This window comes from Ptiloglossa arizonensis, chromosome 3 (assembly GCF_051014685.1).
Source record: "Ptiloglossa arizonensis isolate GNS036 chromosome 3, iyPtiAriz1_principal, whole genome shotgun sequence".
NCBI lineage: Eukaryota > Metazoa > Arthropoda > Insecta > Hymenoptera > Colletidae > Ptiloglossa > Ptiloglossa arizonensis.
Window position 1 is genome coordinate 10,851,431 of NC_135050.1, and position 25,961 is coordinate 10,877,391.

The 25,961-nt window shown below is 36.3% G+C and overlaps 2 protein-coding genes and 1 long non-coding RNA gene across 3 annotated transcripts in view; 1 reads left to right on the forward strand and 2 right to left on the reverse strand.

The window, feature by feature from the left end:
- Positions 1 to 5,886, forward strand: part of LOC143144374 (popeye domain-containing protein 1-like) — a 144,759-nt gene extending 138,873 nt beyond the window's left edge. The window contains exon 7 of the transcript XR_012991408.1: positions 5,757 to 5,886. The gene's annotated coding sequence lies outside the window, so the exon portion shown is untranslated. The remainder of the gene's footprint in view (positions 1 to 5,756) is intronic.
- Positions 1 to 23,399, reverse strand: LOC143144376 (uncharacterized). The gene is made up of 6 exons (XM_076306707.1): positions 23,124 to 23,399; positions 22,839 to 23,017; positions 21,770 to 22,049; positions 4,988 to 5,190; positions 2,142 to 2,376; positions 1 to 786 (listed from the first exon to the last, which is right to left on the reverse strand). Exons 2-6 carry the CDS (start codon positions 23,006 to 23,008, stop codon positions 574 to 576), a joined length of 1,101 nt encoding a protein of 366 aa, XP_076162822.1. The 5' UTR covers positions 23,009 to 23,017; positions 23,124 to 23,399; the 3' UTR covers positions 1 to 573.
- LOC143144837 (uncharacterized) lies at positions 18,935 to 19,577 on the reverse strand. Its single transcript, XR_012991532.1, has 2 exons — positions 19,269 to 19,577; positions 18,935 to 19,168 (listed from the first exon to the last, which is right to left on the reverse strand). It is a non-coding gene; the product is annotated as an uncharacterized LOC143144837 (long non-coding RNA).
- Positions 23,400 to 25,961: the final 2,562 nt, after the last annotated feature.

Sequence of the window (25,961 nt, forward strand, 5' to 3'; positions counted from 1 at the left end):
TCGTTAAGAAGGAGATAAATATTATAAGGCAATTCTGATTTTTGCGTGATGATATCGTAGACCATGATATGAATGTAACTTGTAACAATGAATAACGAAAATTAAACAAAGTGATAGAAGAAGAAATAAACTATTTAATAATATCTTTTTACGACGTTACTTCTCCGCAAGTGCAATGATGCATCCGTAAAATGCAACTGCACTGTTTTTTTTTTTAATGAGATATTACCCACTCTTTGTTTATTTTTACATAAATCAATTCTCAGCAACATTAAATCCTATTATCGTCGAATGGACAATATTAATTTTTTTAAATTAAATTGCATTCTTTCACTCTCTTTGTATGTTAGCGTAGCAAACACTTATCCAGTAACATAACAATAATAAAATCTACAACTATATAACAACAAAGTGGATAATAAATAAGTGAGTGCCGTGCTGTATGGTACCTCTGATATAAAACAATAATTTAATTTCTAAATGAAACTTTTCTAGTGAACACTGATCGTGAGAAATATGATTAATTTTACGCACAAATTATCTTTACTATCCGATTTACAACTGTATGTTGATTTACTGTTGATGATTTTCCGGATAAATCGTCGACGATTCGGGCGATGTCCAATTAACTTCCGATTCTTCCTCAGACATTAAATTTTCATACGTTGTCGACGATAATGTTAGATCCACATCAGTGATGTTCGACTTGTCAACAATTTCTATATTCTTGTCATCGTCGGATCTTGATATCTTGATATGCAATTGAGGATTCTCTCCTTTGACCATCTACGTGCACCAAGAAATATACATTAGATTCAAATTTGGAAATTAAATTCATCTCACCAATGAATTCTTAAGTTTTAATTATCAATGTTCAAATATTCAAAACTAATATCCGGTTACACTTAATATCCTTTTCGCCGAATATCGTTAATCCATATTCGTGTAATAATTGTTTACGCACAATGTAACTGTTATTTCGATGCTTTGTTCAAAATTTAAACCGCCTTGAATATTTGTCAGAATTTTCAAAAATGAAAAACAAGTGAAATTAAAAATTATTGCTACAATTACTGTCTTTACTAGTTTTAATAAAATTATATTTTCCTTTCAGAAAAAGATAAATCAATTTGACGTTGATTTTCTTCGAACGATCCATAAAATCTTTGTGAAACTTTTTCTGATGATATGATAAAAGATATACGAGAATTCATAATGTAAATATTCCATTCAAGAAATGATTGCTTCCAAGAAATACGTCGCTCACCTACATGAGACAACAGTGACCGAAATAAGTTGAATTTAAATCAAATCTCGGTAAGTTCTCAGTTGAAGGGAACATACATAACTCGAAGTAATTCAAAATTCCAGTCTGGGACTGTAATTCTGGAATTCCGTGTGGGAGTACCGACACGACAGAGTTTGTAAATGCAACGAGTGCAAGTATTAAGTTGGGTCGACGAAAGAATCTCCGTGGAGAACACTCCACCACTTATCTAGATAGGATTTGTTCCTCTTCCACTTTGTTATGTGACAATTTCTGACAAGACGTGTAATCATTTTATAATTGCAGGAAGAAATTTTTTATAATTGCGTATTGTTCACAAATAACTGTTAATATAAAAAGTGTACCTCCCTCTTTTGGTACACAGAAATAGCGACAATTTTAAATAAGCAATAATTATTACAAACGTTTGTTTCTTGAACCATTTCATATAATAAATAATAAGATAATTAACGACGAAGTTGCAATGATATAATCACAATTTACCATATTCTTTACCAAATAGGTACCAAATAGGCTTTTATACGATAGCTGACAATTTTATATTCACAATGTGATTACTCCTGTTGCACGATCATATGGCTTAAGATATTTTTGACACGGACAAATCTTAAATACTTTTGCAATTTTACAGTGAGCTAAAAATTACACTCCAAGATTACATTCCATACAAATACCTTAATAATCGGCATATGAAAATGTTATTGCGTTATCCAGATTTCAAAAAAACTATCAGATTAAGTAGCTACAGATAACTTTCAATATTTATCAAACTCGAAATACCAAATATTTAAGAATTATTTTCGAAAGACGCGAAGGCAGAAAATTGTACGATAATAACTTCTTGATGACTTACTTTAATCTGCAGTTTCTTATTGTTAATATTAACCACTTTTGATTCAATGTCGTCCTCCTCGTCTATATAATCTTTTTCACCGACGTAATCCGCGATCAAGCCTCTTTCATAGTTCCTCTTTCTCTCTAAGTAACTATTGTAGCCGTATTTGTTCTCCCCTTTAGGCAACTGGATGACAATCGTGTAGAGTTTATTCTGACCGTATTCATCGACATCTTCGTTCGCAGAGTGGTGTCTGAAAGATCGAATAAATACTATTACGCGTTAATTCGGATAGTTCTTATAACGAAGTAATCCCAGCTACCAATTAACCTCTGTCGCGTTTGAATCACTGCACCAATAATTAGCGGTCGGACTTTCAATCCAATTACCGAAAACGGTGTGTTTCATGCGCATCCGATCGAGTCGAAATCAATTTGTACGTGTCACGCATGGTTTTTCAATCAAACTTAATACCGAAAATATTTGAACTTTTATCGAGCACTTCGTCAAATTGACAGGAAAGATCAATGAAAATATATAGACATTTTAACCGTTCCTCCGAAAAATGACAGTTACCAGGAAAATGGTTACAACTTCCAATTATCTACGCAAATTGTATTAATCTCACAGTTTCAAACAATACAATTTATTACGATGCCGTTGCCTTTAACGATTTATTCGAGCATAAAATTCCAGGCACACCGTGTGCATATTCTGATACATATATGAGAAGTAAAGATTTCATTTTGACTAATTCGATATGGATATCGAAACGTTCGGTTTGTTTATTTGATTCTTTCGGAGAAAAAAATAATTTACTTCTCAATCTAAAAATGATTAAAGTTTCGATTGGCCAGTAAGTGTAGAAGTGAACAATAATGTTTGATAAAAGAATTAAAGTAAGAAAGTTTGTTATTACGGTACCGTTCGGTTTCGCACAATGAACAAAAGGAGATCGAGCTTATGGTCAGACGCTTATGTCGCGCGGTTGGAACTTCAATCGTAAAGCAAAGGGTTAAAAAACTCTCCGCAGTCACAAAATTCCAGCGTCGAATATTTAACATCAAAGCGATCAGTGAATTAATCGCGGAATGTGAACATATCGAAAGAACAGGAAATCATTGGGTAGAATGCAAACAGGAAATTAAATTCGCAGACAAAAGTTTGGCGAAAATTCTTATTGCTACGAAATTAGGAGGAAAGATTAGAGCTCGAGATTGAGCTTTTACGGATATCGTTCCGATGAAGTTTATTTAAGGACGTTTGAGTAACGTAAGTGAAAAAGAAAGCAAGAAACATTTGCGGATTATGATAAATTATTTATGGGAAAGAAGATATTCGCGGAAGCCGACGAAATGGTGAAGTACATCGCCGACGACATCAAAGATACACGCCTGAGGAATGTAGCAAAAATACTTCAAACGATATCTTTATGCAACGAAAAATTAAAACGGGGAATACCAACGAGAGAGAAGGATTTACGGACTTGGAGATCAAATGTTAACGAAGAAGATGCAAGAACGGGGAGGCAGTGGCGTCATTATAATTGCAACCAAATTGGACGTAACTAACTATATTCAGAAGAAACATTCATAAACCTTGATGTGTCCGAAAAACATACACTTGTGACAGAGAAAACTGTGGTCAGTTTCTTCATCCCTTAAAATCGTTTAGATTTGATTCCATATATTTTTCTATTGTTTAAAAATATTTCTTTACGCAAAAAAACACGTGTTTTCTTGAAATATGTATAAATAAATATGTAAAGTTTGAAAAGGGTACCGTTAATAGTTCACGAGTAAAAAATTGACAAAGAAACGTCTTATTTAGAGTTCAAGAGCAGAAGGCCTTCTTAATGGCGTTATGAGTGCGAATGACTTACTATCGAATTCGATTTTTCTATTGTTTATAAATATTTTTTTGTGCAAAAAAACACGTGTTTTCTTGAAATATCTATAAATTAAATATGTAAAGTTTGAAACGGCTACCGTTAGTAGTTCACGAGTAAAAAATTGACAAAGAAACGTCTTATTTAGAGTTCAAGAGCAGAAGGCCCCCTTAATGGCGTTATGAGTGCGAATGACCTACTATCGATTTTGCGTAGAAACGTGTTTCTCGCGTAAGCTTCTGAGTTGTCTGACGTGGAAGCTGGTTCGCGTTAATCCGTCACCGTCGTTCCTTGGACTGATGGTCTGAATACCGAATCGATGCAGTATTTATATTGTCGTGAGGTGGTCATTAAAACGAGGGGTGAAAACGTGCAATGGGTTTTAAATAAACGACAATACGAGTATTGTAGAGATTAGAAGCAATGAAACGAAAAGCGAATAATAGAAGCGAGTAATAGTTTTCAGGGTAATAGTTTCCTGACACATGATATATAGGGTGTTTGTTCGGTCCAGTTGGAATAGCTTTGCTACTTCTAATGGTACAAATGGAACTATCTACTTAAAGAGTCATCTGTTTCGAAGGGATAAATATCGTGTCAACGATTCCAACTCAAGATCATACTTTCGAGATTCCAAGATCATTGAAATTTTTTTAAATAAAACGACGTATTTTCTTAGTAGCACAGTGTTGCAATTGGAGAAAAGAAAAATTGATTCGTGTTTGATACCATCTTCCAATGATCTTAAATTAATACGAAAAGAAGAGGACAAAATGTACACGTTTCAACGTGGGAATCCATTTTCAAAACTGTACAATACTGCGTATGCGCACCAAACGATTTCAAAATCGATTTCCTTGGAAACGAAGGCTCCTGTACAAAAATGTTACTCTACATTTTCGATTTGTTTATACTACGTATAAACCCTGTTTATACTATGAGTTTAACCTCGCTTTGTATAATATTCATTTCGTACCTGTAATATCCTGGCCTGTGAGAGTAATAATCTTCTATCGGTCTCTTTTTCGAATGGTGGATCTTTGATCTGTAATCTGTATACCATCGTGGTCGATGCCATGGTCTATGTTGATAATACTTGTATGGTCTGATCGGTTTGTAAGCCTCTGCGGTTTCGATAACCTCGAGCAGCAGCGCAAAAAGTACAACTAGAATACAACGCTGATGAAGCAATAAATTATTGATTTCGTTCCAATTAAATGCAATCATGTAAAATAGAAACTAAACTAATAACATTAATTCCAATTGAATTATTACACTATTATATAACAATGATCGTACAAACGTAATTTGAATTTATTCGTTTAAACATATTACCGCTTTCAATTGTAATATACAGGCATCGTCAATATACAGGAATCTATTCCATTTCAATCCAATTTATAACTACGAAATGTACACGAGTTGGTATGTATAGACAATACTGTTTCCATTTTATTACAGGTTGCTATTTTAATGAGTAACTATAAAAACGATTCGAAATTTAGTTCCATTGTATGCAAGGTTTCTTACCAACGTGGATTTCAAACATCGCGATATAATGTAAATTTTACATTCAATTAGATCATTATAAATTTACGTAGTTGAAATTGTTTTGCAGACAAACGTGCAACAAGTAATTTTGTAGTTACGCGAGAGATTACAAAAGGATTTTCACTCGGGAGTGATAGGATAAATAGGTATACTTTAAGCACCATTAACTTTCTGACAAAAGAAACTTTCCACAGGTTTGATCCTGGAATTTCATCCTTGACGCTGTTAAGATGGAGGCGAATCAAATTGGCCTATTTGCTCCGGACACTTCCACGAACAGTTCGACGAAGTCTTCAAGTTCAGTGAAAGTTGCGGAAAACTTGCACATTATATCGCACTTTTATTTTTATTACCGAGAATTGAAATTCTAACCAATGATAAATAGTCGTAGTCGACGAATTGCCGGGAAATATATACTCATATTTTCTAATCACTCTCTGAGCTCAATTATTTGATTTAAATTGAACAAGAATTTAAATTAATTAAGATCTGTGACATCACTCCTGCGATGTTGTGTTATATCATTGGGAAATTTAATTATGAACATTTATTCGTAATTTTGATAGTTACTGTCGTGTTGCAATATTTAAAATTATTTAAAAACTATGTGTACACTTATATATGTACCAGTACCCTTGAAGGGGAACGTATAGTGTTGAGTATACAATGTTTTATATAAATATAAAGGTAGAAACTAAATGTATTATGTAAAATTTCCATATAAAAGTGGAGTATTTGGAGATAAAAGTCGGTTTGCACAGTTTTATTATTTTTATAAATGTATTCGCTTATAAATGCTTCCGTTCCAAATTTTGAATAAATCTTGATCTCTACAAAATGTGCTTCGCAATTTATGACAATAAATTTTTCAGAATTTTGACTACTTTAACTTTTCATTTAAATTGTAAAGCGATCTAAAAAGTTTAAACACTTTACAATTATTTTTTGGAAAACATTGTTGGAATAAACGTTGTTTTTGTACATTTGCAGATTTTCGGATTATTAACATATCGTTCTATTCACCTCTCTCCGATGTTTATTACACTCGCCAACAGGTGGTAATTATGTTAAATAGCTAATAAATATAAGCAAATTTACTGCGTACTAAGGTGTTTATTACCGACGTAATTTATTGTTTTAATTACGTGTGAGTTCATATATTTAATAATTTTAATGAAGGTTGAGTTGGTAATATGTTTAAAATTTTTAATTATTGTTGCATTATCGATTCAAATTCGTTAAAATTTAGTATCCTTTTCTTCACGTAAAATCATATGTATAAATGTTCATTTTTAGTGACTAGTTACAATATAAAATTATATTATATACATACTTTTTAATCTTAGATTACGTAAAAGATGTAGAAAAAATCCTACAAATCAGATTTGAATAACTACGCGGTCCTCAATCCTTTCGGTTAAAATTTACATTAATAACGAGGCAAACAGGCTATTACAATGAAGAATATATTTATCTACGAATTAATTATTTAATTTGGTCATAAATTCTCACACCGACGATTTTTAACAGACATCTACGTTCTACAAGGACATTCCTGATTCCAGGTATGTATAACATTGTCGATAATTGGACAATGTTAATATTTGAAACAGTTGTCACAGAATAAATGTCAAAAAATAATATTTCACGTACAAAACACATTGTTATTGAAAAGTTACATAAGAATGTAAATACCGAATACAGTTCTCCAAAGGAACGTTAACCTTTTACGTTACCATCGTGCTAATTTTGCTCGTTCAAATTTTAAAACGATAATACGTACCACATTGCATATGAAAACGTTTCTGTAATTTAATATGTCAGACTACGTGGCGTAGTCTGCCGTTTCGAATCATTGAAACTCTATTCACTCGTAACGAAAATCACTATGAAATATTGACAGTCTTTGACGTCGCTACCAATTTCGAAAATCAAAGAGTGCCATAACAGCGCGCTGTGATAAGCATCAGCGGTGATATTGGAACAGAGGAAACTCGAGCTCATGGCACTCTAGAGACGCGCTATGGGATGAAAGAGAAACAGGGCAGAGATATGTCGACATAATTAGAAAATATTTTTTAGCCTCCTTTGCTTTCTACTTCTGTCCTGGATATTCATTTCAATGTACACAAACCTGAGAATTCGGTGACCCTTATATTATTCCGACGATAGTCCCAATTACTGCTACCTAAGCTAATTCGCTAAATTTATTGTATCAATATTATTACTGCAATCTCTCATCCTACTGTTACTTAACTGATATTGTTCCTTCGGAATTATTACTGCTTTATATCCTAAAGGAATATTATTCCACTTCAAAAAATTTTGCTACCTGTAATTTTTCAATTTTCTCGATAAAATTAAATTTTCTGAAATGACCGTGCTCCATTTTCCGAACCAATGTTACTCATTGAGCAATTTCTTTTCAAAATCGAAAAGTACAATCTCTGCTGTGTATTTCGAATTAAGATGGGAAACATTTTATTCGAATCATACATAATAAATGAAAGGAAGTGTACAGAAGTTCGTTCGAATATTATTCGATTGAAAGTTTATCGAATAGTTATTCAAAAACTTCGTCCGATATAAATCGTGAATAATTCTATTAAAATACCTACTTGTGTAAATATGTTCATAGTTAAAACTCGAAGACTCCGCACTTCGTTGAATTAACTTTCTTTTCGATCGATTACAATACGATTCACAATTTAGAATGTCACGGCACAATATCACAGGTATAATGATGCCGTGCACTTCACTGTCTTGAAACAATTAAGTTTCGATCATGTATCGTTACGAGAAATGGGAGATGTCAATTTCGATATCCCACGCATGTCTGCGTATAATATACGATCTAGTAAATAATATCGCTTATAACGTTACGTCCAAATGCATTCACTGTCAACAGATGACTCGAGAGTCCGCATCCGTTAAACTTTCTTTTATATTTTCCCCACTCGCGTCTGTCAGAGTTTATTCTAAAAACGTGAACGGGAATTTCGCTCTTGCGTTTATTTCTTTTCCGCCGGAGCAGCTCAATTATATCTCGCATTCCCTTTTTATCCGAATTAAATCTCAGATGTCACGGCGTAAATTATTGTCTATTAGTGCTGACGAGATAACACTTAAAAATGGTATATTATCGTTCTGTAATCGTTTCCACTTTAATTATTCGATAAATTTCACACGTATATTATAAACAATAACAACACAAATATTTAATAGACATAGAAGGTACTTCGAAATGTATACTAAATAAATCATTTTCTAAATTGTTGAGAATTTACTAAAAATTGTTTCACTTGGAAAGAGAAATATATTTCTGAGCTTGAATTTTTAAAAATGTGCTTCAATTTTTCTAATAACACTATATTCTTTTATTGTGCGCATTTTATGACCTACCAAAGTTGTATTTAATTGTAATTTAAGCCAAACGCATTTTCGAACAATTATTTCCCTGAACACTTCAGACACACAAACATCAAATTTTGCAATCGTTCTCAAATTATGAAAGGGATACAAATGAGTGTGTTCAGAGTACATGGAAGTGTAATCTAATAATAATACAGGAGGTGCAAAAGTCCAATACTTGGTAATTGTCGTATAATGAAGGGAATTTGTCTGAGAGAGCAGAGTTAAAAACATCCAAGAATCTTTATAATTGTTTAGTGAAACTATGTGCATAATGTGTACTTTCAAAATTATTCAACAGGCAATATGTGACAATATGTGATCCCAGTAATTTCTTTTTACTTTTATATTTAAAATTAATTAACAGAAAAATTGAATCTAATTACTTTGAGGAATACAGAAGGTAATGCATTATTGCAAAGATTTAACGAGTATACGTTACAATAGGATTGTATGCATACATACATCTTACATCCTCGGTGAATATTTAATTTCAAAAACGAAGTAGACACTTTTTAAATGAAGGAACAATTGCAATAGAAATATTTCAATATTATTGTCGTATTAAATACGAATAAAAATTATTGAAATTACGTACTACATTTTCCTTCAGTTATCTCTCCTTCCAATATCCTTATATTAGCGACACTATTGATCTTTATCGATAAATTACAGATTTATGTTAATATAATATTTTTAATGAAAACAAACATATAAAATTCAAGAACGAAGTAATAGTCATAATTCATTAGCAAATGAAAAGATAAGTTCAAGGGATATTCATAAAATTTCTTGACATTTATACGACGATGACATTTCGCGCTATTGTCGTAAACTCTCTACTGTCCATTCTATTCTACCATTACGAATTCGCTACTCGCTCCTCTATTCTGTATTCCGTTGTCACGAAGATGCCATTGTTAACAACATTCTATTGTATTCAAGTCTCAGCTCTTCCCTAAATATTTCCGTTTGCGAAGACTCTGGTTGCATGAATTAAATTATCATCGTCTAAATACGTGTGCAAATATTTTCGATGAATAATTCTTTCTTCGTTCCATTGAGAATAAACGAAAGAAAAAAAACTTTTGAGAAACTAATGCTGCAGAAAGCCCAATATGTATCGATTGAGGAAACAAGTATGAATAAAATATTCTCTGCTGTATAAGTAACGTTTATTTATTTACGTCGAGATAATATAATGTTTGTTAGCGAGACAGTATTTACTGTACACATCGTGAACGATGTTGTAATTTATAAGTTATCTCTTAGACAAGTTTCCAAACTTTCGATTCTTATCGTTGGTCATTAAGCAAGGTATTATAATTAATTGATCATGAAATTACATAACTGTTCTAAATTGTTTGTCACTTTAAACAATTTAGCTTTTTCTATTCGTTAGTCTTTGACTTCATCGATTAAATTATTCATTTATTATTCCTCGAGTTTTATTCACATTTATGCGAATGTCCTTCCTATATTGTGTCATATTTTCAATCTGGAAACGTCCAAAATTTACATTTTAATAATCCACGGTCTCTGCGCGTATGGTTCACAATTGATTCCTAGCTTCTGAAACTAATACGAGTGTAAATAGTGTATAATCTATGCATTCGCGCGATATTCGATTAACATAGTATATGCACGCTTAACACTACAATGTACGAAGCAATATGATTCAGTACGCAACGACAAATTTGAATCAACAATGCGTTTAAATGATTAATTTCTGTATTACGAAACAATCGCACATTGGTCTCCATATGTTCAGTATTATAAGTTTAGATGGAATAGTGCTATCAAAATAATATTCAATTAAATTCTCATTACGAAATGTTTAATATCAATTTAGTATTAATTGTGCACGCGTAACGCAACCGTTTGAAACGTTGTAAATATAAATAAAAAGTGAAAATGTTCTTTTCATATTATATGCTTGGAAATCAGCCATTTACATAATATTTAATTAAACTTGTATAAAACGTTCGATCTAATTTTCTCGCTCGAAATATTTTCTCTACTGTTAAAATTATAAGCAAGTTTTCAAAACATTATGATAAAATGAAAAATGTTAGGTAATGCCAGGTAATATTTTCTCAATGCATTTATATGAATATTTTTCTGACATTTTTCTATTCGAGTGACTTTTCTTAATTTATCGTGTCTCAAAAATTCGTACTGTCATTGTGTAGGTACGCAAGACTATAGAACATAGACATAATGAAGCATAAAGTGTATATATTGTACATTAAACTCAGACTTTAATTAAATTTTCGTACAAATTTAATAACTTGTACAATTTTATGACTAGTGTGAGATATTGGAATATTTTAATTAAAATCTAATCAAAACTTACAATTCGTTTTGAGCGACGTTTGTTTCATTAAAATATCTTGAAAATTCAATTTTAAACGACTTTTTCTCTACGGTTCACCTCGTTAACGCTCTTGACAGTTTACATAAATGCAATCCAAAATGGTTTGGTAACGAAAGGGGTTAAGCCAAACGTTTTCTCGATATAATTTTCATAATTCCAGATTAATCGAAAAATTCTTCTTCGATTCTTCTATTGATTTTTGTGATAAAAATAAGAAAACAGAGAACATGTTTCTTGAAATATCACTTTCTACTTTATCCATTTGTTTATTTTTTATTGAAAGCGATGAAAATCCATGGATCTCGCAATACAATAAATCGAAACGTTTCCTCTGCCCAATGATTACGTCGATAAATTAAATTTCTTTCTTGTGTCTGTTTAATCTTTCAAGATTACAATACAATATGTATAACGTGTATCGCATAATGTATGTATAATCGTTACTTCTACAATTATATATTACTTCTTCCTTCGTTTCTTATAAAAAAATTCAAAACAAACGACTAATATTTCTCTAACACTCCCGACACTTTTACCACTTCATACTACAATAGAAGAAGCTTCAAACCATAAGTTCCCAATACAAAAGATTTCCTTTCGGACAAGTTCCTCCTTCGAATTTTCGGTACTCATTCTCCACAAAGAAGACTCGTTCGATTGTATTTTCGACGAGAACGATCGTTAAAAATTAATCGATAATTTATGCCGAGAGGTTCGCGCAGCTGAAATTACCATTGCGTCAAGGGGGATGGGGGCACGCCTCGCCCGCAACGTCCGTTGTAACGGATGAAACAGAAGGGGGGTAAGCCCGCGCCGGATGCGGCGAAGCGTTTTCATTTCCGGTATCTGGTACCGCCTTCGCGATTTTACGAAGACCGACTTTAATACCGAGAAACTGCGCGCGGATAATAAAAGGATCAGCGGGAACTGGGACAACGCCGGTGCCAAAAAGTTTGATGGGATCGAGACGGCAAAGATACCCGTTTCCGCTTTCCGTAAATCCGAAAACATCCAACGAACGGACGCTGCAACCGCCCCACACTACCCTCTCCATTCCCAATCCCACTGCCCCCCGTACCCACTCCCCCGGTTAATGAAGTTCAGGAACTCGTACGGTGCCCGGTACAAAAGTGCAACGTGTACGTCGTAACTTGCAGTCGCTGGTTGCAGGCCACGCGGCTCCCTATCCGTGACGTTGGTAGGAAACGGAACGAGTGGACTCGGAACCAGAAACAATGACGGAAATGCACCGACGAAACGGAAAACATGGCGGATGGAAACGATCGGTGAAAAATCGCGAACGACGCCACCTTTTCGTTAGCCGGACGTTGCACGCGATCTCGATTGCGTCTACGGTTACTCCCCTGCGAGTTGCATTAGGGGAAAAATGGCACACTTTGTCCCGGTGCTCCGAAATTCGAACGTCGCGCGGAATGGCGACGCGGAAAGTAAACGAGAGGGAAGAGTGGCTTCCTCCGTAGAGAAATGCGAACGAGAACAACCGTAAAGATACTTCGGAACGAATCTGCACGGAATTAGGCGATCTTGTGCGTTTAACCGTAAGTATGATTACACGGTCCCTGGTTCGGGGAACAGGACGCTCGTTATTTCGATCGAGGATCGAGAAATTTTAGCTACGATTGGACAGATACTGACGGAATTTTGTTCTCGAGACGGTGATGGTTATAATGATTTTTTTTTTTTTTATTAAAGAGGGAGGAACACTCTTGGTGCACAATGTTATAGTTTGTTATTTAAGACCTCGTTGGAGAGTGGATATGATTTCGTAGAAGGACGAAAGGAATCTAGGGAATCGTTGTAGTTTTTAATATTAATGAAAATATCGTTTGAGGAATAAGAGATGGCGCGTAACATTACGATATGGAACATCAGACTATTAAAGACGCGAAAACAAGCGATAAGACGAAATTGAACGGTCCTCGATACTCCAATTTCTTAGATGATTTCGCTGTTCGGTGTTTACGAGCTCGTATGTAGTTTCAAAGACTGGTCGCGTTATTTTTATTCGGGACCCTGTATTTTTTAATAAGAATACTCGGGGGAGGGCCTAATTCTGTAGAACGATGTACAGAAAAGATGCTTATTTTTTTTTTAAATATTTTAATTTCAAGTTCGTTTGTGTATGCAGATGAGTACTCTTGTCGATGTATTATTGATCTCCTTTTCGTTACTTGTTTAATTATTTGTGAACTTATAAAACGTATTCGTGTGTAAATTAATATTTATTTGTAAGGACACCTTATACTCGTAGAGAACGCAGAACTGCATCGATTAATCGATCAAGGAATATGAGTTTCATTTGAAATAAATAGAATTCTAAAAAGGTGTAGGAAAAACGATTTTCCTTTAATTTGACATTGGTACACGTACTAAACTATTTCGTTTGTTGAACGACCAAATTGTTTTGTTACCGAAATTGAAACTATTTTAACAATTAACGCGCGCAACGACGACACAATGCAATTAACGAAATAAAATGTTTAATCAAAATTCCTCTGTTCCTTTCGTATGTATTTTATTTAATTTCATGGAAGGTTTCAAGAGACAACTACAATAATGCTGACGATCCATTATTCGGGAAATACATTGCATACAAATGTGTGCATTCGTATAAAATGTGACGAGTGATGTGTACATTTAATCCGAAACGAGATAACCGAAACAGAAATGGAACGCTAGTTAACAATCTACGCGAGTGCAATAAATCGGGTATCGGACACTTTTATTATTTATTCGCAACGATGTCGTGGCTATGTGTCTTCGAATTTTTATCGAACGTTAAATCGAATCGATCGAACGACGAAACACTAAATCACATCGACTATTATTCTCGGGCAGAATGAAAACAAGACAAAATTGACAATTTTAAAACAGTTAACAATTCTTAACTGTATGTTCTTTTCATCTCTAACGTATACCGGTAACAAAAATCATTTAAGTACTTCGTCGGTGTTTAAAATTTTCTTTCACCTTTCTGGGTTATCTAAGAATCTAAACGATATTCGTAAACGCGCAAAATAAATAACTAATCTTTTGAAATTATACTCTTTGCGTTCGTCGAGCAGTGAAAATCTATCAATAAACAAATTACGCACTAAAAATTAACACTCCCTCGTTCAATTGTAAACTACTTTACCACTATGCAACAATTCGATCGGTTTTTGCGTGTAATTTCCAATTTTGCGGTGGCAATTATCGATCGTTCGATTCCACGCAAGAAGCAAAAATTATCGACGCAACATAGCGTTCCTTTTTGCGTAATTAAATTTTAAATACGCTTCGTTGTGATGCAATTACCGCGGACATCGCCCGACACTCGTAACTCAATCGATAAGAGTATCCTACAATTTACTCTCCAGCGAATGAAAATTGAATCGATGAAGTCGCAACGATGGAGTATCTTTTAGTACGTTCCTTACACACGAAAAATTAATTAAATATCGGTTCGAGACAGGTGTTTACGCGTCGCTCGTAGAAACGTGGAAAACTTATAAAATCCTACCAACAAATGCTGTTTCCCTTGATACTGTGTAGAAGAAGCAGTACAAATACGTATAAATAATTGTATTGTCAAAGATTTAGTGCGCAGCATAGTATCATCGATTTATGTGTACCTCTCAACACATCGAATCAAGGAAAATATTACTATTTTGTAAATTATTTATCGTATAAATGCAATTACACTCATGTGTAATTAAACTGAAGAAACTTTTCGTCGTAGTTTTCATAATATTTAATTAACGCGTTAATTAATTTTTACATTACGGGAAAATGTTCGCGCAATCGATGAAAGTGAATATATAGGAAACGGTGTAATGATAGTGAGTGAGATAGTCAATGATAGTCTATATCTCTTTCTGTTTTGTATTTGTACCCTCTTATCTACGGTTCTAGCATATGCGATTTATGGTTAATTTAACTATACATATTTCAAACGCAATGCCGTCAAACTCTTTTCATATATCGATATAAATGTTGAAATGCGTTAAATACAAGAAAAATGTCTAGGGTATGCGATATATTGTGTGTATACGTTAACACAGTCGTGTCGAATTCAATTGACTGCTCAAGGTCACATCCTGCACCGCGACTCGTGCCAGACAGGACTCTCACTTTCACATTATGCAAATTTATTTCTCTGTCTGAAAAAGAGAACGTGTTTCTGCAGATTTTCGGGAAGAAATGAGAGAAAGTGGGTGTGGTATGACCGAGATCTATAACCTCGGATGACGAATTGAATTTGACTCGAGTACAGTGTCTAAACTTTGGTTGGCGTAATTAAATATAATTTAAATAAATACTATACGAAAAAACATAAAAATAGAATAAGTTATCAATGCTTTAAAAAGATGTACAATATTTTTTGCGCACGTACCTTGTCCCATTCTACGACCCATTTCTTAGTTGAACTTCTACGAAACTATAATCTTAGAATTTACTTTCTTGGTGAAAAGTTTCTTGTAATTTTTGCGATTCAATGTGACATTTAAGTACGTCGCACAAATTAAATAATTAACAGTTCCAATATCAGCGTTCATTTCTTTATTGAAGTGTCTCAGAGAATTTTCGTGAATTAACGTGAAATTTAAGTAAAGTTTACGACGAATTAAATCATTTCGATACCAAGCAAAGTAAGTCGCAACAATAACTCGAGGGACAGAACGATCCTAACCATCGAGTCGGAAAAGTGATTAAGGAACAATTTTTCGAATTTTCAAGTATTTAACTATCGTCGGCTCTAATTCACGCAGGAAAATTTCATTTTCCCAATCTCTGTGTCGCACAAGGTATCGAGTATCCCTTTTCCTTTAATTGACAACGAATTTAAAAAAGCAGTTAAAGTGTGGAAACTCGTGGATACAATTGAAACATTTTCCTCATCGCGACCAGCGTTATAGTGAATCGCTGTGGGATGCTTTCTAAGTAATTTAATCTATAGACGGACAACAATCGCGATAACTCGTACATGGTATAATAATTGGACCTATTTCCACCATTGGTTCTAAGAATGTTACATATTCTAACAGGAAAGCCCCATCGAGTAAAAAAGGAAAAAAAGATAGGTCCGTGCTAGTAATGACAAAACTGTCATTCAAACTGTCAACTGTCAAACTGTCGAACATGTTCAAACTGTCGCTCTTTTCAAAATCCCAAATGCGTGATCGTAATCATCGTGTTTGGCAATAATTAACAATGCAAAACGTCTACTCGACATCTATTGAAACAATTCGTTTCCGGATACACCGATTTGTCCGAATGGTGACAACAAATTGTTTCGTTACACGGCTACACTGCTCCGCCAATGAACACACCGCGATACGAGGTCCTTTACCGCGAACAAATTAACCTGGCGGACTACTAGTATATCGTGTAGAACTGCTGCTCAGGATTAAAACAGGTTTGCTATTCAACTACATTAGTGACCTTAACACCATCAGGATTCTTCCCCTTTTTTTTCGTAAAAATCCAAGGAATCGTGACGCGAAGAATAGGTAGAATCTTCCATCTTTTCGAACATTTTTCGATCATTTTGACTCAAAATGATCGTGACAAATATGAAGGGGAAAAAGTGACAACCGCTGGCATTGTATCGCCCAAGTTACCTCTAAAAACATTGACTAGATCCGATCTGGTCTCCGCCATTGCCTATCGCTTCAAAGGGTACTGGTAGCGATACGTTTGAAATACCAATATCTGATTGAGGAATTCGAGAGTATACAAGTGGATATCCATTCGGTCACGAGTGAAGCAGGAGCTAAACAGTCCATTGTGCAGGATCTATTAGTAGATCAGAGCGACAGTTTCACTTTGAGGGATGTCTATCGACAACGAACTGTTTAGCAGGTGAATCTAAACGCAGCTCGTTTCACGAGCGGATCATTGGACAGTTACGAACACCAAAGGACAAAATTGGCTTACTATTATCAGTGACTACGAAGAGAACATTCATTGTTGTTAGCGGATGGGTAGACAAATTATTTGCCTTTGATATCTATTCGGTACCTTTGTCGATACGTATCGAAGACACTCATTGTACACAACCATGCAGCCTTCGAGAATGGATTCTCAAAGGACAGAATCGAAATACAATGATTAATGGTTACTGACAACGCAGAGTATAATTACCAAAATGATCAAGGCACACGTTGTCATCGAATACGAGGAATATATTTGAATTCGAAAGTTTAAACACTTCGTTGACTGCGATTATTCTATTTATAAGAGTATGAGTAATATGACCAAGAGGTAACCAAACTGTCAACGAAATTATCTACAAACGTAGTAAAAAATAGAATGAAATTAATATTAGAAAACGTGGTTAAATATGAATGATCTAGCGATGGAAATGGTTATAGTAATGGAAAAGTTTTACGGGGCATAAATTTCATGGCGTCGAAATTTACGACAGTCGTTAAGACATCCTCTTGGATAAATAACCGAAAGAGCGTTGTAATCATGGAAAGGTTCCTTCGTTGAGTTAGCTCAGAGTATTCAGTTTATCGAGTAGCACGATTTTCAAAAGCGATGGTACAAAACGAAATTCATCCATGAGAAAGGCTGCACCAACATCAGAAGGAAGAGACACGTGTGTCTATATATATATATAATAATGACGCGACGATGTTTATCCGATGTCTCAAGATCGAAACATTTAACTCGGCTCCGATATATCGTATTTACTTTCGGACGACTTTTACTCGTTCGGAGAAACTTATATCGTTATCAAAACTCGTTATTCGTACATATTCATTAATATATTATTAACAACTAGAAGAACAGAGAAATTCGAAAGCCTCCAAATATAGAAGTTCGAACTTTTACTGTTACTCTACGATCAACAGGAATGATGCAAAATTTCCTAATCTTCCAAACATGGAAAATCATTACACGGAAATGAGTAACTCGTTCTCCAACTGCTTTCTGTGACTCGTGTTCCCCAATTCGTACACGAATCTCGGTCGGAGAAATGAAATTCGTAGATAAAAAATTCACTACCGAAATAACGTGGCTAACGGTATCGAGCGGTGTAGCTAGGGAGGGCGATTATGTCTGTCTCACTTAACGGTCCCAGAAGACAACCATCGGTGTCGACGTGAGAGGATTAATTTTCCACCGCGAATCCTCGCTGCAACGATTACTACGCGCCGAGTTCTTGAGGCTCGGTGCAATCGGTGGGTTTCACTTCGAGCCACCAGTCATTAGGATAATGATACTTCTGCAGCTCGATACCCTCCCTGGGTACAGGCATTAGCCGACCTCCGAATTGTTTCGCCGGTAAGGGAGGAATCACGAGTTGCGGTGGGAAGCATTGCAGGCTAGGTGAGAACTCGCAATCCGGAGGCAGCACTCTTCTTGTCCAACCGACTCTCCTTACCATTTGTGTCTGCAAAAAGAACGAAACAACAGCCTTGTATACAGAAACGATAAATAGACAGAAGGAGATAGGAGTCTTTCGAATGGAACTAACAAATAGATTTAACAGTTAGCTTTGGTACTCTTAAGAAATCTTTGAACTCTCCCGAGACACTTTCAAATAGAATTTTCTCATTCGCCACAGCTGACTCCACTCACTGAACCATTCTGAAATCGAGTTTACTCTTCTTGTCTCGCACTGGTCACCCTAAGGATTCTTACCACCACACAGATACACACGCGTTCATTCGCTATAAGACACTCCAATACTCGAATGCATCCCTCGCAACTTCGTGTCTAAACATCTCACAGTCCCACTATCACTTTCGGTAAACTTTCATTGTTACGTGAGATCCAAGTTGGGAATCTGATTCTCTGCAAATTCTCGTGAAAATCAATTTTTAATCTTTTCCAGTTGGGTTACGTGCAGTACAGAAACAGTAACCGAAGATAGAAAATAGTTGGATCGTATAACAAGGTTTACCTCCTTATGGTAATCACTCTTCTCGTTAGTATGCACTTTTTTATACGAAGATAAATACGTTTGCTCAGCAATTTGCGTTTCCTGAATGTTCATAAACGTTTACCATTCTATCGCTAGGTAGTACAACCTTTTAGAGAAAAACGTGACGATGACTGTTAACTATTTGGGCATTAGATATTAATCTATTAATGAGATGGAATATCAAGTGTCTCACCGTGCAACTTGATGGAATTATTTTAATTTTTCATGGTTGGTTCACAAATATCCCACCGTGTCCCAGACTATTAAAAAGGTGAGTTATTTATTGATCCACTAGGCCCCAAAGAGTTAAAGAAAATAAATAAATTCTAAGTTCTTCTTCTCGTAAAAGTGTCTTACGTTCCTCTTAAAAGGAAGTCGATATTTTCGCAATAATATTGTCTCCTTTCGCGAATCAAACAGGTTACCTAAGACGAGTCTCGTACGAGCATAATCGTTCGTAAAGATTTTTATTTTCGCTGATAACACGAGAACGGAAACTTATATAGCTTCGAAGCTCTCGCGTTCTACATTTCTTATCTTCTACAAAGGTAATACGCTTTTTAACAGGTTTTGTCGTAATAAAGCCACGCGATGTTAATAAAAGGAAGTTCGCCGCTTTATTGCCAAAAGCTCTGCCAAGTAACAACTTTCTGTTGTCCTAGTTATACCATACGTAAAACACGCGTCGTAAATCGCGCAAAATATTCGCGATTCCTCGCCCGAATTTATAACTCGTAACGGATGATACTGCGGCGTTAAATTCCCGAGCGCGATAGGTCTGCGAAACATTACAACTTCGCATTTTCTAACGGGGACAAGTCGTTTGCAAATAACACGACCAGTGGCAAACGTTGAGCGATTTCACGAGTTCACACGTTTCGAGAATGAGTACTGTTCCCTTTTTCGCATACATTCCATTCGCGTAAAGAGTACACGTGCCGTACAAAATAGAAAGAAAATACACTCTTGCGTTTCGAAAACTCTCAACAAATTTCTACAAGTTCTTTAAACACGAAAGAATTTTTTTCTTTTTGGTCCTATTAAGCACATATGCTTTCTATGCGAATAGAATGTGAAAAGGGAACGTGCTACTTGTATCTAGAAAACTCGTGGAAATTTTATTCGAATTTTTTAAACGCTTGTTCGAGAAATTTTTATTCGAAGAACACCCTGTAATCATATATTTAAGAGTAACTTGGATATGTTAATCTCGATTTATATATTTTCATTTTCAACGCGAATTTGTGTTTCGTGCAGAGATCCCGTTCCACGAATTCAAGATTAAAGATGCTGAACAATATTTGAAATTTAATTCGAAAGATGAATAAGTTTCGTCGTGCAAGAATCGAAATTGAGATACTACTTTACGAAAGTAAATTTAAAAAGTCACATTGCATAATTGTAAATTATTAACCGTGAACACCTCGTGTTAATTTTCATTCGTTAAATAGGAAGACTTGTCAGAGAAAATGAAAGTTACCTTTATGAATAGAAATTTTAACCATTCCGTGATCGTATGTGCATTATTTGCGTTGACATTGAGATGACGAGAGAAAGTGATGTGATTTGGCTTTCAATGAATGAAGGTATTATTCGCGACGCTTTCATTACTAGAAACCGTTACATCTCGAAAATGTCGAATGCAAAAAAATTAAATAAAACTGTCAATTTATCGATGTATAATTGACATTGTGGGTTCATTAATTCTGAGAAGAAAATAATTTTTATACGGAAGTAACACGGTAGCATTATGTAGGAGAAATTACACCAAAGGAAGTCGATCTTGTAAAACCATGTTTTCACAAATTAGGTTATGAAAGTCGATACTGTTTGAGCCCCTTGGGTGTAAAAGTTGTACTATTAAATCAGTGCATCAGCAGATCCCTGGTCGGAGCTATAGTCGGATTAAAATCAATTGACAGTTCAAGGTCATCGAGAGATGATCTCTGATGTACTACTTAATTACATCCACTTATAGCAAGTGTGTTACCTTCGCAAGAGGTGTTTAAAATTACCTACTTGCATCTGAACAAAAGCCTACGGACATACTATCGTTTTGGCTTCTTCATTTGTCCAGATTGTCCCTTATTTCCGGAAGCTTCGTTCTATTCTTTGACCAAGTATATTTCGACTCTGTCAATGAATTCTGTACACAATGAACGTTGAATAATCCCACAAATAATAGTCCATTGGATTTAAATACGACTCATATTTGAAACAGCAAGAGGAAGTGTTTATAAAATTAGACTCAAGGTAGAATATCGAGTTCTGTTTGCAAATAGTTGGGTCAGTTCAACTGCCTCCATCTGTCGACATATTGCTACACAAAACTTGCTAACTTGAAAAAAAGGTCAAATAGGACATGTATGTATACGCGATCCTTTTCTGTAATCATAACTACAATCATAACTCCATCTAACCAAGTGATGTCCAAAGACATCCTGTAGAATATAACGATACAGTATTAAAAATGAACTCACCACCGCATCCTCCTCGAAGACGACTACCTCCACTTTGGGCGCATCTTCGCCAACTTCGTGCTCTTGTATACGGTAGACTCCAGCTGCGTGTAAGTACGTGGCGCTCAATCCAACCTCACGGAATGCCTTCGTGATCAGGACGTCGTCCCGTAGCGTGTCCACCAGACAGAGTTCGACCTTACGAGTCCAGGGCAACGCACGACCGATCCGAACTTGACCCCAAAGTCCTCCAAGGCACAGAAAGTGCACGATTCCCAACTTGGCCAAGACTAGGTGAGCTCTAGAAGGATCACACGTAACAGAGGTCAAGCGTACGTCTAGACTGGTGAAACTCGTCGCGGGAGAAATTTCACACGGTGAAAGTTCTCCTCCAAACCAAACTCGAGCATTCACCGTAGAAGAATTTGGTTGGCAATAATGGGCAACTTTCGGTCATCGATGCTCGACCTAGTTTTGTTATTTAGCAAATTTGACGTGTACTCGAATAATGGAATGGAAAATGAATGGCAGAGCTAACGGAAAAGACTCGAAACGTAACGGAACAATGTTGTACAACGATGTAAACGAGAAACGTGATTTATTAGGGTCTCGTACCGAGTAGACAGGTCTCGTGCAGAGAGAGTAGCGCGAAATTGGATACGTTGTATATATAGATATGATAAATGTTTAAAATATTTCGTATCATTTTATTCTAATCCGAAGATTTAGATGATTTAGAAGATTTAAGTTTCTGGGTTTGAGAACAGAAGGGAGTTTGGAAAATTTTAGTAAGTTATTAACTATAAAGGTATTCTTAGTTTCATCGTTCTCTACGTTTACTACCTTTACCAACTTCGGTAATTCGGTTAAATAAAATTTGTGATATCACTGCTCTAACATGGGTCGCTTGAAAAATAGGTCGTATTTTAGATCATGCGGTACCAACGTAAAATCGTACGTCCGTTCCGTATCTCCTCTACGTTAGGAGCTCGCTTGTACCGTGTTCGTATCAACCCAACCCGGAACCGTATTCCGATAAGAACGAGCATTCCGATATTTGCGGTCGAGCAGTTAGAGATCGAGCGCGAACCTGTAGGCAAGCTCGTGCAGTTTCTCCGTGAACTCTTCAGGTACGCTGCACGGTTGCCTGGGCACCTCTTGCCGACTGAGGCTGTACCAAAAGAGCATCATCATCAGGAAGAACGCCGCCAGCGCTCGTAGCGGTGTGATACGAAAACGTCTGCGAGGCCAAAAACTCATGCTGGTAACCTTGAACACAAAAGAAACCATCGTCGTCAGAACGTTTCGCGAAGCTGGTGTTTCTCGGTCGTAGGTCGACTCGAAGGCTCGTTTCCCAAACGAAACAAACACGTACTGTTCGTCCACGATCACAGTGAAGCGAGCTCTCGACCGAACGAAGTCACAACGATCTTCACACGCAGTTCCTCGCATCGTGACGACTCGTCATTGCGTAATATCGCGAAACGCCGCGAGCGAACGCATCGCAACGCCGCATAGCCGTGCAACGACGCGTAGAGCCGCGACGTGTGACGGACACATGACCCACGTGTCCACCAGGTCCGACCGAATTTATGTTTCTCGAGACACCGCTTTTTTTCTCAACCTCGTTGCGCACCACAGTTACCAAGTATTCGCGAATCCACCGTCTCACTGACCCCCCTCCACCCACTCCTCGCAATAGTGTCGCGTTAGAACCGACAACGTCGCAATCGATCGATCGCTCTACCTTACCGATACGCGTTTCTTGGTCGGTGGTGCCACTCCTGGAGCGAACGTACACCCGTTATCTCGCCTGTTCTCGAGCCCCGGAATTTCGATCTATTATCCAGCAGACGCGGGGAAAGTAGAATACGAAAATAAATTCAACGACGTTTCGCCCCGCTTTCTTTTCATGGGTGGAGAGGAGTTTATCATTTTGATGGGTGGCTCGTCGAGGAATCTAAGTTAACCGACGCGGGAAAGGGAAACGAGACCGCTCTGGGGAGTTTTGCGGCAACGCAGGTTCGCGCGCGACTACCAGAAATAGTTTTTCGCCCTTTGGAATCCGAACGGATCGACGCCGCGAAGATTTCCGCCTTCCTTTTTTTTTTGTTTTTTTTTTCGTTTTTTTTTTTTTGGTTTCTAACTCTTTTTCTTTTATTAGAAATAGATCCACGTTATTCGTATTTCGAAATCGACGATCGTTCAACTTGGAGCTGAATCGGGCCGATTTGCGAAACAAAGGGAGTTTCTAGTTCCGTGTTCTGGTTCCGTGTCTAGTTCGAAATGATTTTCGTTCGTTTGAAAATGTGGAGGAGATGCAGGGTATTTAAAATAGCAATTCGTTCAAGACGAATGAAGAGTTACGGCAGAGGATGGAGAGGAATGAAACTGCATAATATCGTAGGGAAATAAATTGTTGTATTTTGTAGACACTTTGGTCTGAGTGAAAAATCGTATAAACTATTTTGTCACGGTGCAGATAATTTGAAATTACTGTATTCCGATTTACTTTTGTTTTGTAAAATTAACACACGAGTAGATAATAAAATTTATCATCGTTTAATTGTCTTAGGTAAATATCAATTTTGAGTCTTATAATAATAAAATTTACTAGCAGTGATCACGGATGTAACTTATTATTAATTACGCGTAGTTGCTTAATGATGTTAAAGATATGTACAACTGAATACTACAACAATATAAACAATTATATATTATTGGTATGCGTTGTGAACTCAAGAAGCAGTGTCTTGGGATTGATATTTGCGTTTCGTTTGCACGTACAACAATTATCATCCAGCGTGGCGTACATCGTTGGTCCGACGAACTGTAAATTTGAAAAAACATCCAATGGTAAGAATCTATTCCAGGATCTCTGATTTGATACCCAAGTAATCATCTTACAATGCCAAAACTGTTACGATGTCGCTGTTTTAAGTTTACAGTGTACATGGAAGATGTGCTACTTTAATTGTCCATATCTTTAAAACTATCTAATATCTACACCTGATATTTTGCACGTATCGTTAGAGACCTATAAGCTCTCGCTCTGCAAAAACACACGGTGATCGAAATTGACAACTCGGGGTCCTTCCCTGTTCTCTTTTAACCCTCTGACGTTGTCACTCGTCCAACGTCAGTTTCAAGTCCCGTTCTTTCGCACCATCTTATCGAAAGGTCGAGCCGTGTATTTGTCGGATCGTTTCGCAAATCCCCACGTATTTTTATTTAATCGAACCGTGTTCTTGAAAAATGTATACCCGCGCGATGAAATATTAGTCGTCCATAGATCGGTCGTTTTGAGCGAGGAATAATATGTATTCACAATGAACCGAGTACCGGGGATGATGGAACTGCCGTGTATTCAATATTAATTAGTATCCAACGTACGTAGCATGTTGGAGATTCCTCACGGATCCCTCGAATAGGTATATAAGGTGATCGTGTAATTACTCCGAACGGTGTATATTTTTTTTCCTCGTCGTATATCGAGGCAGCTAGAAGTCATCCGGGGTCAAGTATGCCCGATCACAACATCGGAGTTAATGCGTTACGTTGACGGGAAGAATACTTTCGCGCGGAATACCAGGCAGATCAAGCAGAACGAGGTGAAATTTCATTCATAGTCGAGTTCAAGTAAGAAGCCGCAGCGGAAGCTATTAAACACGGATGTGCCGAATAGGTGACACGTTACGCGCGTGTAATTCCTGCGCACCGAGATACCGTTAGAAACATAACCATCGATTTAATGGGACATTTGCCCCTGTGAAGAGCAAATGCGTTGTCCGTCACGAGGAAATCACGCATTCTTCCGAGCACGCTATGGTCTCGGATCTTCTTAACGTTGTTTTCTACGCGTACCCATCCAGGAATTAAAATTCTTCGCTTTTAACGATCCCTTCGTCGGTCGATTCGTAATATATATTATCTTTTAGAATTTTATTTTCAGTGTCACGTGCTTAACCCTAGCCGTACCACGCCCGGGTCTTATCAGACCTGGAGACACTTTGCATCGCATAATTATAACGTTAGTGAAGCATTATGTTATGTAGAAAATACTATCTTCTGGAAATTTATTTTCAGTGTCACGTGCTTAACCCTCGCTGTACCACGCCCGGGTCTCCTCGGACCCGGGGAGACTTTGCATCGCATAATTATAACGTTAGTGGAGTATTTTATTACATAGAAAATCACTCATGGGTCTCTTCAG